We start from the raw sequence: 14,344 nt of genomic DNA on the forward strand, positions 1-14,344 counted from the left end.
CCCACTGCTAAAACAAAATGTTTTCACCTCTCACTCCCACCAACCCCAACTATCCCTGAGAGACAAACACTCAGCTAGTGAGAGAGACCCTTACTGATACCATGTTTCATTCAAGGGAAAATGTGTTGTGATGGTAAAAGAGATTTAAATCATATAAATAGTTGACACTGATAGTTTGGAGATGTGCAAATGTGTTGCTCATGCTACTCTACTTCTGACATCAATGTGGTGTCAGCGTAGAAGAAGATGCAGCAGCAGGGGAGACCTGGCACTCTGCAGTCCTGAATGCCTGGAATAGCAGGCTGGTCATCAACAGCCACACACCTCTACATGACGGTGCTCCATCAACAGTAGTGGTCTGTGCTCGTTGCTCCAATAGGGACACTGGTAGTACAGTGTTAGTGTCTACCATCATGTAGAGTGTTGGCTGTTGATGACCTGCCTGCTATCCCAAGTGCTGAATGGTGGGTCACTCCACTGCTGTGTCAATAAAAGAGCACTCATTCAAAACACTGTGCTTCCTGTGTTGTCTTCTACTACACTGACACCACACTGGTGTCAGAAGTGTGATCTCTCCTCGCAGACTGGACAGACTGCTGAGCTCTGCAGGAAAACAGTGAGGAGAACTAAGCCTGGCTAGGGACTGCTACGAGGAGCAGCGAGGTGAAGATGGAGGTTGGATGGAGGCCCGTAGTGGCAAGGCTGGCGTGGGGAGGCCTGATGACGGGGGCAGCATGAGGAAGCTCATGGCGAGGCTGGCACTGCGTGACTGGAGGCCGAAGGCAGCGCAGCCAAGCACAACGATGGTGTCTGGTCAAGGCTGAGCATTGGAGCTTGCAGCCTCACCGGCATCTCCAGCACAGTAGACGAAGGAGAAAATGGAAACTGGCTGAGGAAGTGCTGTTGCTGTCGCCGCTGTGGTGGAGGAAGCAGAGAGTGGCCAAGGGACCACTGCTGCCACTTTTGCCACCCAGAGTAACTGCAGAGAGGCTGATAGGGGATGGGGCATTGTACAACTGATGTGGCGAGTGAGGAATGGTGCTCGGAACTGTCCAGAATGCACATCTTAAACTTACAAGCTCTAGGTTGAAAAGAGGTCTGTTGCTCTAAGTGTCTGCAAGTTGTTCACTTCACTAAAGTGTGGACCGCAAGGCTTAGGCTGCCATGGCTTGGGACTGAGCTGAAGATAGATAGATAGATAGATAGATAGATAGATAGATAGATAGATAGATAGAAAGGCAGGCAGGCAGACAGACAGACATACAGAAAGATAGACAGAGAAGCAGGCAGACAGACAGATAGATAGACCGACAGAAACGCAGACAAATAGACAGGTATGCAGGCAAACAGATAGATACATAGATAGATAGATAGATGCACAGACAGACAGGTAGATAGATAGATAGATAGATAGATAGATAGATAGATAGATAGATAGATAGACTTAAGGAAGGGATGGACAGACAGATAGGCTGACTGAAAATAAACAAAAGAACAGAACCACTGTAAATATGGCAAATATGATTTAAAAATATGAGAAATATGAAAAGCAAGATCAAGCTGAAAACAACAAAGCTCATAGTACAAAGCCTTTTTGATATATATTTAACTCCAACAGTTGTGAGTGACACTGCAGGCCACTGTACAGTTCCTATATCCTGTACACATCCAGTGTGATGCTCACATGAAGGCAGTGAGTGGGAGGAGACGACTCCACAGCCTCATGAGCGAGGACGCTGATGCCTGTTGCGCGTCTGTTGGTGGTCCACGGCTGAGGGGACAGAGGCTGTTTGGCTGCAGTGAGTGGAGGAAACATGAACGCGTCGCAGCATTTTCCCTTCTCCTCCAACGGGACGGCCGAGTCTGTGGTCATCTCCGTGGCTTTCGCGGTGATTTTCGTGGCGGGCACGGTGGGCAACAGTCTCGTGCTGGCTGTGGTGCTGCGCGGGGGGCGCGCGAGCGCTAAGAGCACCAACGTGTTCATCGTGAACCTGTGCGCGGCGGACCTGTGCTTCATCCTGCTCTGCGTGCCCTTCCAGGCTGCGGTCTACACTCTGGACGAGTGGCTGTTCGGCCCGCTGACCTGCAGAGCCGTGCACTTCGCCGTCTACCTCACCATGCACGCGAGCGCGCTCACGCTCACCGCCGTGTCGCTGGACAGGTAGAGCAGAATATAAAGCACATTGAGGCAGAGCTCACATGCACGTGCGCGCAGCTGTCCGCCAGTAAAGTAGCCTGTAAAACTATAGTGAGGCATGAGGACTCGAGCAGAAGTGAAAATAGCTTAAAAATAACTTTGGTAGTAAAAAAGTATAAGAACTAAATGGATGTTTGTGTTCTGTGCTGTGTGTTTTTGTCTTACATGTATTTTATACATTTATATACATTTTTAGCAGTGTATTAATTTCAAATGAGAAATTACATGGCATAAGACAAAAGTACCATCACCTCAGTTTAACAACAGAGTAAAAATCATGTTATTTTTATATATTCCTATATATATTTATTATTACATGAGCTCCAGCACCCCCTGACCCAAGAGGATAAGTGGCTTAGAAAATGTCATCATTATTATTATTATTATTATTATTATTATTAGTTGTTGTAGTAGTAGTAGTAGTAGTAGTAGGAGTAGTGTTAGTATTAGTATTAGTATTATTATATGATTTGTCAGTCAGCTTTTACAGGCACACAAGCCTTACGTTGCAAACAGAGCACTGACCACATTGTACAATAAAACAATAGTTTTCTGTTACAACAGAGGGTAAAAAAGTAAATGAAATAAAATATAATAAAAAGTAGCTTAATGAGGATCTTCGTCAATCAACGAAGTCTTTGAGATTTCTCATTTCTCACACTTTTCAGAGACGTACACAACAAATGAGGAACCGTCTTCTACATATGTAGTTGGGAATCACCTGAGTACATCCACATTTATGTATTTGTGAATTTGCATAACACAATCAAAATATTCACTAGAAAATTCAATATTAATATTCAATAGCCTTCACGGTCATTTCATGAACCGGATATATCTCTGTATTTTTAGACACACAGAAATTCAACTTGCTATTGTTCTCTTTTTGTGGGGGATCTGAAAGCTCAGAAATGGGAGGTGTGATCAACAATCCAAGTGCTATTGGGCCTCATTCACCAGTCATTCTTAAAAAGAAATTTCTTCCTAAAATCCACTTACGCAGTTTTCACGAAGATTCTGACATTCACAAATGTCTTCTTATTTGGGATTTGTTCTTAAGTAAGAACACAAGCTACACACTTAAAAGCACAAAGGAGTGAACAATTCTGAGGTTTAAGAACACGTCATGAATCTGACATAGATGTTTTCTTAGGACTTTTCTCAGGAACTAATTTAAGAAAAAACTTAAGAAGATATTGGTGAATGAAGTCTATTGTTTTAGGTAGACTTGATCAGCTGTGTTTTTTATCAATGCAATGACATGAACTCAAAAAAAGAGAAAAGTTAAGGTGGATTAAAATGGAGCTGAGGGGAAAAGTAGATTCCTTTCTTCAGAAATATACTTCACAGCATCCAATCCAATCAAACGAGCTGCTGCCCACCTGTAATTTCAACCTTGTAATTTTTGTAAATATAATGATGTGTTTTTATTAGACTGGGGAAAATGTGTGAAGGTTGCATAGGTTGCAGTGAAAGTGGGTGCTGGGAGAGAATGTAATTACAGTGATAATTAACAGGTCAGAATAATAAACCATTATAGAATTCACCAATTTGCATAATGAGAGAAAAACTCAGTGCTGCAATTACAATGCTGCAACATTACATAAAGCGTACCGCACACCCAGAATAAACAAAGACAAATATAGTATTAATCATATTTTAAATTATATTTGATCTTTCTTTCTAGATATTTGGCCATTCGATATCCGTTGCGTGCCAGAGAAACGCGAACCCCCCGTAATGCTCTGATCTGTATTGGCGTGGTATGGGCCGTCTCCCTGGTGCTGTCCGGCCCTTACCTCAGCTACTACCAGCAGATGGACCTGGACGGCACCACCGTCTGCATCCCAGCCTGGGACTTCAAGCACCGCCGAGCCATGGACATCTGCACGTTCGTGTTTGGCTATCTGATCCCCGTCCTAGTCCTCAGCCTGACCTATGCGCGGACCATCCGCTACCTGTGGACCAGCGTGGACCCCATGCAGGACATGTCAGAGTGCCGGAGGGCCAAGCGCAAGGTCACCAAAATGATCATCATCGTAGCGGCGCTGTTCTGCTTGTGCTGGTTGCCCCATCACCTGGTCATCCTGTGTATGTGGTTTGGCCACTTTCCACTCAACCACACCACCTACGTCCTGCGGATTCTTTCGCATCTGGTGGCTTACACCAACTCCTGCCTCAACCCCATAGTGTACGCGCTAGTGTCCAAGCACTTCCGCAAGGGCTTCCGGAAGCTGTTTGACTGCATGGGGCAGAAGCGGCCTGTGAAGCGGGTCCACGCGGCCCCGCCGGCACAGACGGTCAGTCTGGTGGAGGTCGGCTCAAGCGAAGGCTCGAATCAGAGCGATGGATTGGCCAGGCCTCGTCTGTGGAGCAAGGGCGGCAAGAAGATGATGACCAGCGCCTTCATGACCTTCAACGTTACTTAGACTTTAACGACAATTTTAAGGCTTATTTTTCAGTAACTACTATGAATGATCAAGTGGCTACTATGAAACTGTGACGTATGTAGTTATGAGCGTGGGCAAGGCAAGTCTGAACCTGTTGACAGGTCCAGACTCTGTGGAGTTAAAATGGAAACCCTCATTTCCATGGTCAAGCAGAGGCTAACAAAGGCCAGCCGTCTTTAAGCGACAATGAACACATTGGTTCTAATTGGTTTTGATTTGTAGAACAGATTTGAGATGAACTGGACTTCATGTCATGAGTGAAGACAGACATTGCCTTCTGAGATACTTCTTGCTATCTCTTTATGCAGTTTTAGTGACTTTAGTTGGTGGGTGGTGTCATTTTGGATGGAATTCAAATTGTGGATTGTGGCAGAGGTATTGGGTGGATGGGGGGGTCCCTGATGGGAAGCCTGATTATGTTGTGACCAATGTATGTTGTGAATACTATCCTTTGTGAGGTTTATCACAAGCATGACTAGGCAGGAGTCTTTTTACTTCATATCCGTATCAGTATAAATGATTTTTACACTAACAACAAAGCATAGCAAGTACATCTAATAGCCAACTTTTCTTAGTTAATTAATTAAAATATATCATTTAAATAGTGACAAAATTGATTTTATCATCAGCAGAAGTCAAACCAAATTACAATTCAGTTTACTGGACAACTAGGTAAAATTAGGTGTGTTGTATTGTATGTTATGTGTATTGTGCTACAATAGAGTTGAATTGCATCTTGATGCACTGGAGACAATACCACCGACAGATTGTGTGGCAATAATGGAATCAATCAGTCAATTGAAATTCCTGTTATATATTGGTTGTAGGTAGTTTTAGGCCTGTGTGAATGCCTATTACATGTTTTCAAGCTGCCTAAAATGAAAACTTAAAATGAAAACATATTTGTTGGAGTATGCAGTGGCTGCTAAGTATTAGAAGTTCCTCAGCAGTTTGAGATGCATGCAGATTTCGAACTTATCCACTTTTAAATCAGTTTGACGCAACTTGGTGCACTAAGTTGCATGGCTTTGTTAGGAATTCAGACTGGGTGAGTTTACAGTTCATCCGAGGGAGGGGTCTACCATTGAATATGATACAAAAGTTGAAAATAAAATCATCACCTCATGTGAGGGCATTCATTTTCTCATAAAATGTGGTCCTTTTACTCTTATGGGAGGTCCGAGACCCGCCCAGTCCCCATTCATTTAGAATCCTTGTTTTGGAGTAAATATAATTTTTTTCAGCATTGGTTGAATATTATCTCTGCCACATCATTATGTAATAACTTTTTTAACCAACTGAAACTACCAGCTGCCCTTTATCATGTTTGAATATTTCATGATAAATGGACCAATAGAAATGGTCCAAAAGTATTACAACAGAATACAACTGTGTTATATGCGTTAAGGTTAGGGACACTTTTTGTTTTTCTATAAAGTTGCAATTTTGATAGATTATTTATGTATTTATTTATATTTGTGAAAGCATTCGCAATGTTAATACCCAATGCTCTGTGAAATGAATGTTGAAAAGGGAGTTGTAGTTGCTAAAGATCATCATTTAATTTGCATGATGCTTTCAAGTTGATGGAAATACAGAAATTGGTTGGTACTTAGAAAGCGACCCTGTATTGACTGCATTAATCGCAGAAATGGATTTCTGACTGACCGTATGGTGATTGTGGGTCGTCATAGCGGTAATTTCTCTTATAATGTTATTCATTCTGAACTGCCAGCTCTGCTCACATTTGCTGTCTACTTTCCTGGAAGTGTTTTTCAAGGAATCATAGCTCATCAGTAAGTAGATGAATTAGTATTCAAGCAGTTACGCAACATGTTTGTCGATGTGTGCTGTGGTCCTCTGCTTCTGTACGGCCAGGTTGGGTTTCTTTTTCTGCTGATCTGATGGACTTCAGAATGAGTGGCTTGTGAATCGGCTGTGTTGGGGAGTACGTGCTGAAGCTCCGTCAGTGGAAAAACACTGAATTGCAGCTTCATTTAACGTGTGACGTGAGCAGTCGGTCCATAATGATGTGTGATATGGGCGCTGTCATGTAAACATATCTCGTACATGTGGCCATTTTCTAAGAACCTATTGAAAATGGCCAAAATGATGAGGAGTTATATTATGTGATCTTGCTTTGCTGTGCCAAATATTTGATGACAATATAGTCTCTGAGGTGGGGACAACACTGTGGCCTTTTTACCAAAAAAATAAAAAAATTGCATATGTTTTTCGACTCATGTTTCATGTATGTTTTTTGCATATGCCTCCTTACACACTGTTTCCTTACTCTGATCTTTCTCACATTACAAAATAATGCTTTTTTGCTTATGGATTCATGGTTTTCATTTTTCTGTCACTGTAAAACCCAACAGAAATACCATGTTACCTTAATATGCCGTTCATTTTGTGAAGTGGAGAATAAGACTTTTCTGTCCTTCATCTCGATGATGCTTCGCTGCTCTCCGTGATTGCATGGCCCGTGTCCTCTGCTGAAAGGGTCGAGGCTAATCATTGATCTGGCTTTTGACCAACAGTGCACGCGTAGCAGATGCAGCAGGAGAGCCAAGAGTCAACAAAGCCGTGCTAAACTAACACTGGGTTACACTTCTGCCTGTCAGGTGGGGCTAATATGCCTATAGAGACCATTCTACCAAACTGTGGTCCCCAGTATTCGGACCTTAGATATTTACGAGATTATGATCTGTTTAAACCCAAGGCATTAATTGTAAGTAATAAGCTAAATATATACAAATTGTCATTCATAAGGTACTTTATATTGTATATTGTATTCTATTACATATCCCAAACCCTAACCCCTTAATCCAACGTGTGAAAATAACACTTCAATTGTTATTTGCATTTTGAAAAAAGTTTGATTTTTAAATGCAAAAACTTTATTCAACAATGCTGTCCCACGTTTTCATATCATTACCGAAACACACAGAGTTTTAGTCCATAGGTGGAGCCTTATTTTAGCCACACCTGTGCATTTTAGAGCAGGAAGCGAGGCTGCATTCCTGTCCCTCATGGCTCCATGGTGAGCAGTTAGATCTCTTTGTTTTGATGTGATTGTGTCTGAAAAGTCTGAAAATCAGTGTGGAACAGTCAGTCTGGAACAGTGCGGAATTGTCAATAACGAAACACATAATTTTTCTGCAATTAAGTAAACTTTTTTTGTATTTTAATAAAAATATTATGATTTTATGTGTGTACAATTATTCAAAGCTGTGTTTTCATGTACTGGCTAGCATTTTTTTTTTAATTTTGATCAAAATTAGCTAAAACTGTCACTACCGAAACAGTCACTATCAAAACAGTTAAAAGTTCAAAATGTTTTTTGTACTCTGACTTTGAACCAGTTTGGTAGAATGATCCTCATACACATGTATGCAAGTTTTGACCCCTGGTGAAATTACATGATTTGTTAAGTAAGAATAAGTGAGCACAATATCAAACAACAAATTAGCCCCTTACCCTTAAGTTTTATTACACACTTCTATAACCTAAGAAAAGCTCCATTAGTCTGTACTGAAGTCCCTGTAGGTAATTAATAATAAGCCTTAGCATGGAATAAGCCTGGACTGTTAAGGGGTTAAATATGCCACGAACTTTAATGTACAATTCCTATTTGTTTGTAAATAAGTGAAAATATGTTTACATCTTTTTTAGAAAATCAACCAAACATATAATTTGACCAGGGATGCCCAAACTTTTGTATATGACTGTCTGTGCAAAAGCACCAAGAAGAAGAGGGCAGGGAAGACAGCAAAAATGATTATTAATTTACATTTAGCTAATCCTTAATTAACACTGACTAACACTAACTAATAATCTTGATTCTTTTCTTTAGCCACAGGTAGATTGGATGACATTACAGCAAGCAAGTAAACCTTTCAGCCAGGTTACCGAGCTTTAGCTATGTGCAGTAGTAAGCATTTTAACTGTCTAGCTGGCTAATTTAGCTCAATATTCAAATCATCACAATTTCTCCTCCTAATCTTATTACCTGCCCTGCTTTTCACCTAAAAATATGTAACAGAGACTCTTCTTTTACAACTTCAGCCTCCTTTTCAGTCTGCTTTTGGGAAAAATCATTAATGCCTGGTGTGTTGTCTCTCTTTGCTGCCTTCGTGTTTAGTGTGGAGGGGGTCCCAGAGGAGAGGCCTGACGGATACTGCGGGTACAATAAAGTGACAGAAGTAATAAAGGAAAGCACATTTTAATAAACTTGAGATGGAGAAAATCATTCAGTGCTGGCATTAAAACATTCTAGGCTTAAGTCCTGAATACCCCCCACCCCCACCCCTCAATGATGTCCATGACCTTGGGGCTGAGAACAAGTAATGGAAGTTTATGCCCACCATTTAGCACCATGCAAACTACACGACGCTGACTGTGGGCACAAACTGGAGGTCTATATCGTCACACTCGACTCAAAATGCGTCACAATGCTGAGTGATCTGAAATAGACTTTCTTATACACTCTTAAAAAAGTTGGTTCTTCAAGGGTTCTTCAGTCAAGACAATGGTTCTATATAGAACCCTGAACACTCAAAGAACCTTTTGCATGATTTAAGGGTTCTTTTCAACATTAAACGTTCTTCGGATTCATGGAGAATGTGCTGTAGATGGTTCGATACAGAACCTATTTGAAAACGGTTCTAAATAGCACCAAAAAGGGTTCCACAATTGCTACAAGCCAAAGAACACTATGCATGATTTAAAGGTTCTTTGCAACATGAAACGTTCTTCAGATTGATGGAGAATGTGCTGTATATGGTTCGATATAGAACCTTTTTGAGAAGGGATCTATGTAGAACCAAAAAAGGTTCTACAATTGCTACAAGCCAAAAAACGCTTTGCATGATTAAAAGGTTCTTTGCAACATGACAGGTTCTTCAGATTGATGGAGAATGTGCTGTTGATAGTTCTATATAGAACCTTTTTGAAAATGGTTCTATATAGCACCAAAAGCATTCCACAATTGCTTTGCATGATTTAAGGGTTCTTTGCAACATGACAGGTTCTTCAGATTGATGGAGAATGTGCTGTAGATGGTTCAATACAGAACCTTTTTGAAAAGCGTTCTAAATAGCACCAAAAAGCGTTCCACAATTGCTACAAGCCAAAGAACCCTGTGCATGATTTAAAGGTTCTTTGCAACATGAGTTCTTCAGACTGATGGAGAATGTGCTGTAGATGGTTCGATATAGAACCTTTTTGAAAAGGGTTCTATAAGCACCAAAAAGGGCTCCATAATTGCTACATGCCAAAGAACCCTTTTTTTGGTACTATAAAGAACACTTTTTGCTAAGAATGTATGGTTTTTGACACTGAATGATAACTGTTATTTAAAAGATGGACAATAGCTAAAAAATGCAAACAGTAGTCATGGCTAAAAACAGTAGCAGTGGACATCAAAGCCTGAAGTTTGTCTTTATGTCTGTTTGTATATGTTACAGTATGGAATACAGTGTCAGAAACCATATTAGCACAAAAAACGATGCTAATTGATGGCATAAGCTTCCATTACTTATTAGCTACATTAGCCTCATAGTTTAAGGGCAAAACTAAGGAAGCAAACTTTGGGCAAACATATTTGGATGATGTACTTTAGGGTAAGAGGGAAATTTGTGGAAATTTGACTTTTCGCCAAACTATTCTTTTCAGTTTGGCTCCTCACAGACTGAGGTGCTCACAAAAATACAAGAAACTGCAAGACTGTTGTTAGAAAAGTTATGACTCACTGAAACTTCTTATTGTGTTTGGCAGTTGAATTGGTCATGGCCCTAACAGAGGGCAGATGCTTCTGTGTGCTCTGTCCACACTGTCGATCTTTTTCCACTTTAATAGGCTTCCCAGTGACCACACTGTGAGCTGCTGTAGGCCACAGTACATAGAGTTGGCCAATTAAGCCATGTTAGTCTGACCTCCCACTTATGAGTAGAGAAGTTGGCACTGTTTTTAAAGGCCACCAACAGCTCATCTTGAATTGTCTTAAACCTCAAAAAGCCCAATATTGTGACTTTTGGCCTTGTTGTACTTTTGTTGTTGTAGCCACCACAAAATCGTTGTGGAACAACAGGGTAAGCGATAGAGGGAGCACTATTAGTCATTGTTTAGACTGTTTTTGTCCTAGATTAACTTTGGTTAGTCGGCCCAAACCTGACCTCGTAGCAGAGCATATTTTCCTATAGTTGACTAGTCATTAAGGGTCCCACATCGTGGGAAAACCATGTTAGATGTACTATGAAAACCAAAAAGTTAAAGTTGCAAAAATTGTGAATTCATTGTGGTTGTGGTACCACATTACATATAAGCTACCATTTAGCCTACAGAGGTTTAGCCCCGCCCATTCATGTTGAAGTGATGTGGAGGGTTGCTACTGCAGTCTGTGGCAGAGTTATTGCAGAAGAACATGAGAGGATGGGGAAAAATGTTTAAACGCTGTGCTGTTGCTGGGTATCAGGAAGCAAACGGATCATAACAGCCTTCCAAAGGATCCACACGTTGAAAAGGATAGTTTATTTACTGTAACGCTCTGCTTTCTGGTTGTTCCAGCCAAAACCTTAACAAGCTTCAGTTAGTCCAGAACGCTGCAGCCAGAGTTCTCACCAAAACCAGGAAATTCGACCACATTAGCCCAATTTTGTGTACCTTACATTGGTTGCCAGTTAATTTCCGCATTGAGTACAAGATTCTTCTACTGACGTATAAAGCTCTGAATGGCCTTGCTCCTCAGTACCTCAGTGACCTTATTTCCTATTATCAACCGACACGCCCACTTAGATCACAAGGTGCTGCTCATTATTAGTACCCAGAATAAATAAAGTTACGTCAGGGGGAGGAGCCTTTTCATACAAAGCCCCCCAGCTTTGGAATAGCCTACCAGTCTGTGTTCGGGACTCAGACACAGCCTCCATCTTTAAGTCTAGGCTAAAAACTTACCTGTTTAGTCGAGCCTTTGGTTAATTTGTTTTTCTAACTATGTCCCTCTCATGGGCCTGGCCTGTCAGTGGCTTAGTATACAATAATGTCCCAGCACAGTGACGAGGTGTTGTACAGTGCGATCGCTGTTGGTACGAACTCCTGTACCATACCAAAATTTCCCTAAATCTTACACAGTGTAGCTTTAACAGCTTGATTAGCCCAGATTACTTTTTGAACAGTACACAATACAAGACAGCCAGTTAGAAAATGGGTTATTTACATATATCTGTGTTAAAAGGCACAGTAACAGAACCATAATTCTGGCATATTTCTAACATAATACTAAATATGTATAATAAAGAGAAGTTGGTAAATTGTGATGCAACTGCTTTTTGGTACATAAACCCACAAAAAACATCATACATGGACTTTAGGGGAAAAATAAAATGCAAGAGAAATATAGGATATAAAAAGTACTATGATTTTTCTTTTGTTTTCATCTACGTCAAGGCACAACCTGAAGTCCCCCCATCTCCTTTCAGATAAACATGTTTTTCCATAGCACTTTGGAGAGCATATTGATCTGTGTCCCTCCATCCTCACACCCTCTCTGCAGGAGGCACGAGGGTCAAACGCTTCTCCACATTTGTGGGTCTCATCAGTGCAAGAACATGATGACCTGCATCTTATATTCCAAATCAACGGCGGTGAGAGAAAGCAGGAGGGTGAAGCGTGCTCTGGTAAGTTGGGAAGAGAAAGAACCGTAGCCCTCCCACAGAGCGCTGCCTGTCACTGAAGTGGGTCAGATAAACTTTAATAAAGACTCTCATTCAATGTCCTTTTGCCTTCGTAAAATTGCCCGCATTAAATTGACTTCTACATAGTTTGTTTTTGGCTATTCTGTTCTTACAAAGCATCAACCAAAAGAACCCAATCTAAAACAACATATGAGGTTTCACAGCGTAGAACATTGCATCTATTCTGCTCACTGTTATGTTGCTTTGCTTCATTGTGCTAAAATAATGTATTTGACCTGAATAACATAAGTACTGTAGCAGTTTACCTAATTTTATTCAGGTCTGTACTGCTATAGTACATACTATTATATGTATGTACAGGCTGTGAATGAATGAATGTCCTGTAAGAATGCATGAAGTATTTTTCTGTAAAGTATGTCTTAATTAATTTAACTGTACATAAACAAGAATGACCATGGCTTTAATAATGAAGAGATGATTAAAGATTTTGATGGCTCTGCTTCATATTATTGCATTCCCATTGCTACATGGGAAAGTGTAATTATAAGAATAATAGAATAATTCCCTTTTTTTGGTTTGTTTTGTTTTTAATTGGACTTTTTTTTTGAAAATGTTTCAAAGTGTTTCAGATAAATCATTTGGCAATCAGAATCAGAATATTTATTTGTTTGTTTGTTTGTTTATATTTTATTTAATTTGCTAAGTACAAAATGTACAAGGAGATTTCATTTCACAGTGCAGGTGTCAACATAAAAATGTAATAAAAATCTACAGTTTTATGCAAACGTTTGAGCAACCTGGTCAAATAACATGCTTGTTTTTCTAAGTGAAAATAACACATTCTCTACTGAGAACATGCTTAAATATGACATTATTTTCTAATTATTTGTGGAGTTTAACATACTGGAAAAAAAAAAATAATAATACATAAAATAAAAAATGCTTTTGCACGGGCTGCATTTAATGTTTCCCCCAATATGTTACATTTGGCAAATAAACTGTAATTGTGCATTAAATTTGCAGAAGTGTGTTCTCTGTAGAGTATGTGTTAAACAAAATGTGCAAATGACTATATAAAACCTATAAGTACATGCACAGCTGAAGATCTGATGTCATGTTGTCTCTCCCCTCTGGGGAGACTACATCTACTCTCCCTGGCTCCACCCACTCACACCTGCACGTGATTCTAGGACTTATTATATACCCCATTGTTTTTTCCTGTATGTTGTGAAGTCTCTGTGTTTATCCTGAGTTGTGAGCCTGTTGTTTTTGTGTTGGTTTCCTGTGGTTTCCCAAGCATTAGATACACTGCATATCCAAAAGTATCCAGTCAGCTGTCTAATCAGAGAATTTTATTTATTTGTCATGATATATGTTGTTCATAGCAGCCTTTACACATACAAGAAATATCAGTGTTACATTATGATTAATACCACCTTTATATCTCACATACATACACTATATTGCCAAAAGTATTCACTCACCCATCCAAATCATTGAATTCAGGTGTTCCAATCACTTCCATGGCCACAGGTGTATAAGCCAAGCACCTAGGCCTGCAGACTGCTTCTACAAACATTAGTGAAAGAATGAGTCGCTCTCAGGAGCTCAGTGAATTCCAGCGTGGTACCGTGATAGGATGCCACCTGTGCAACAAGTCCAGTCGTGAAATTTCCTCACTACTAAATATTCCACAGTCAACTGTCAGTGGTATTATAACAAAGTGTGTGTGTGTGTATATATATATATATATATATATATATATATATATATATATATATATATACATACTGTAGAAGATATGGATACAAGATGTCAAGCTAGATGTGCTGGTATAGATTTGCTAGATAGAGGTTACAGTAAGATCAGAGTGTGTCTGTTTGAAGTGTGGATGCGGTGTGGATTGTCTGTGGAGAGTAGACAACTGAAAGGTGAGGTGTTTCTAGAGGAAAAGGCAAAAAAAAAAAAATATGATGAAGCTGCCTTTGTGCACTGCTATTGCA

At 40.2% G+C, this 14,344-nt stretch overlaps 1 protein-coding gene across 1 annotated transcript; it reads left to right on the plus strand.

Annotated features, from left to right (window-relative positions):
- Positions 1-1,814: 1,814 nt before the first annotated feature.
- On the plus strand, positions 1,815-4,626 carry LOC118808937 (galanin receptor 2a). Its single transcript, XM_036571817.1, has 2 exons — positions 1,815-2,161; positions 3,885-4,626. Exons 1-2 carry the CDS (start codon positions 1,815-1,817, stop codon positions 4,624-4,626), a joined length of 1,089 nt encoding a protein of 362 aa, XP_036427710.1.
- Positions 4,627-14,344: the final 9,718 nt, after the last annotated feature.

Source organism: Colossoma macropomum, unplaced genomic scaffold (genome assembly GCF_904425465.1).
Source record: "Colossoma macropomum unplaced genomic scaffold, Colossoma_macropomum, whole genome shotgun sequence".
NCBI classification, from domain to species: Eukaryota; Metazoa; Chordata; class Actinopteri; order Characiformes; family Serrasalmidae; genus Colossoma; species Colossoma macropomum.

What these genes read in the sequence shown, in the direction of transcription:
- LOC118808937 (XM_036571817.1), top strand. Translation starts at nt 1,815, where the DNA reads ATGAACGCGTCGCAGCATTTTCCCTTCTCCTCCAACGGGACGGCCGAG. An exon ending in ACCGCCGTGTCGCTGGACAG is followed by an intron (nt 2,162 to 3,884) that starts GTAGAGCAGAAT and finishes CTTTCTTTCTAG; the next exon opens with ATATTTGGCCATTCGATATC.